Source organism: Monopterus albus, unplaced genomic scaffold (assembly GCF_001952655.1).
Source record: "Monopterus albus unplaced genomic scaffold, M_albus_1.0 scaffold65.1, whole genome shotgun sequence".
Classification (NCBI taxonomy): Eukaryota; Metazoa; Chordata; class Actinopteri; order Synbranchiformes; family Synbranchidae; genus Monopterus; species Monopterus albus.
In genome coordinates, this window is record NW_018127945.1 from 1,505,079 (window position 1) to 1,506,505 (window position 1,427).

Consider the following 1,427-nt stretch of genomic DNA (forward strand, 5'->3'; position numbering starts at 1 on the left):
GGGGAGACGCGTGATATAACAGCTCCAGCGTGAGTGAAACCTAACCTGTGCTGCGCGAGAATGGGCAGGGCAGGGCAGGGCATTTTCGGCGTGTGTTTTTATTCTGGACCGAAATAAAAATGGCCTTTTCGGCCAAAACTTTTCAGTGGCCGAAACATCAGTGCACCCGTAGTTAAAACCATATTTGTCTGGTTGTTTCCTTAGGATGGAGTAGTGTTTACTTTTGGCTCTGGTCAATATGGACAGCTTGGACACAACTCAATGAGAAAAGAACTCCGTCCTCGTCTTGTTGCAGAGCTCTGGGGGGCAAAGGTCACCAAGATTGCATGTGGACGGTACAGTACACCTACGTCTTTTTATACTGCAGTATGTCCTGTTTGCCTCATTATCTTGAATGGACTAATCAAGGTATTTTAATTATTATAATTTTTAAGAAATGTTTTTCAGTTGTAGTTTTTTACATGCATAGACTCACTCTTATAGCTCCAGATGGCACAGAAAACTACTTTGGAGACTTTTGAGACACTGTCATTGTGGAGGAGAATCTCTTCATCTTGTATAGCTGTATCAAAATGTTAACATCAGATGATGGGCTTTTTGATTTTGAAAGGCATTCTGACAACTGACAACTTTAACTTATTCTGGAAACAAAACAGGGATCATGGAAGCTATCAGTGAACCTGTTTGACAGTATTATCTGGCTTAAGCACAGTTAACCGTGTCACTGATATCTCCAAAGGACCTGGGCCATAACGCTCCTGCTCCGTCAATCCTTTTTCTCATCTTGACACAGAAGAGCTGCTTAGAGTATTTAGTGCACCTGTGGACATCTTCAGGACATTTAGCTCTTGTGAGGATGTGTGCGTGCCAAAAAGGGCTTCAGCACATACAACAACAACAAGCTCTGGTTTACAGCCAGACTCAAGCAGCTTCATCGTGCCAAAGAGGAGGGGACAGAGCTTTCAGCTTTTCAGAATAGCTCCTCTTTGCTGCTCTGATCTCCCTTGTCAGTGTGTTCCTTGCCTGGCTGTACAGAATCCTCAGGTTTCAGCCAACGACCCCTCATCCGTGTGGGGCAGCCTGAAAAGCATCACTGGCTATAGGAAACCATCTCCCCCGCTGTGGAGGACCGTCAACTAGCAGATGACCTGAATGTGTTCTACTGCAGGTTTGACAAACAACACTCCCCCCGCACCCTCCCCACCTCAGATCCAGCAGCTACTCCCCCAACAATCACCACCCTTCCCTCCAGCCGCCCACTTCTAACGATCTGTTAAAAGGATGTACATGGCCTCTTTAAAAAAACAAAGGATCAGAAAGGCACCAGCCCCAGATGGTGTGATCCCCCTCCTGCCTGAAAGTGTGTGCTGATCAGGTGGCCCCCATCTTCACACTTCATCTTCAACAGGTCACTGGAGCTGTGTGAA

At 46.3% G+C, this 1,427-nt stretch overlaps 1 protein-coding gene across 1 annotated transcript in view; it reads left to right on the forward strand.

Moving 5' to 3' along the window:
- The window catches only part of LOC109962585 (probable E3 ubiquitin-protein ligase HERC3), a 19,992-nt gene that overhangs the window by 9,163 nt on the left and 9,402 nt on the right, over positions 1-1,427 (forward strand). Inside the window, exon 6 of the mRNA XM_020604442.1 lies at positions 205-335. Within this exon, the coding sequence (XP_020460098.1) occupies positions 205-335 (131 nt within the window). The remainder of the gene's footprint in view (positions 1-204; positions 336-1,427) is intronic.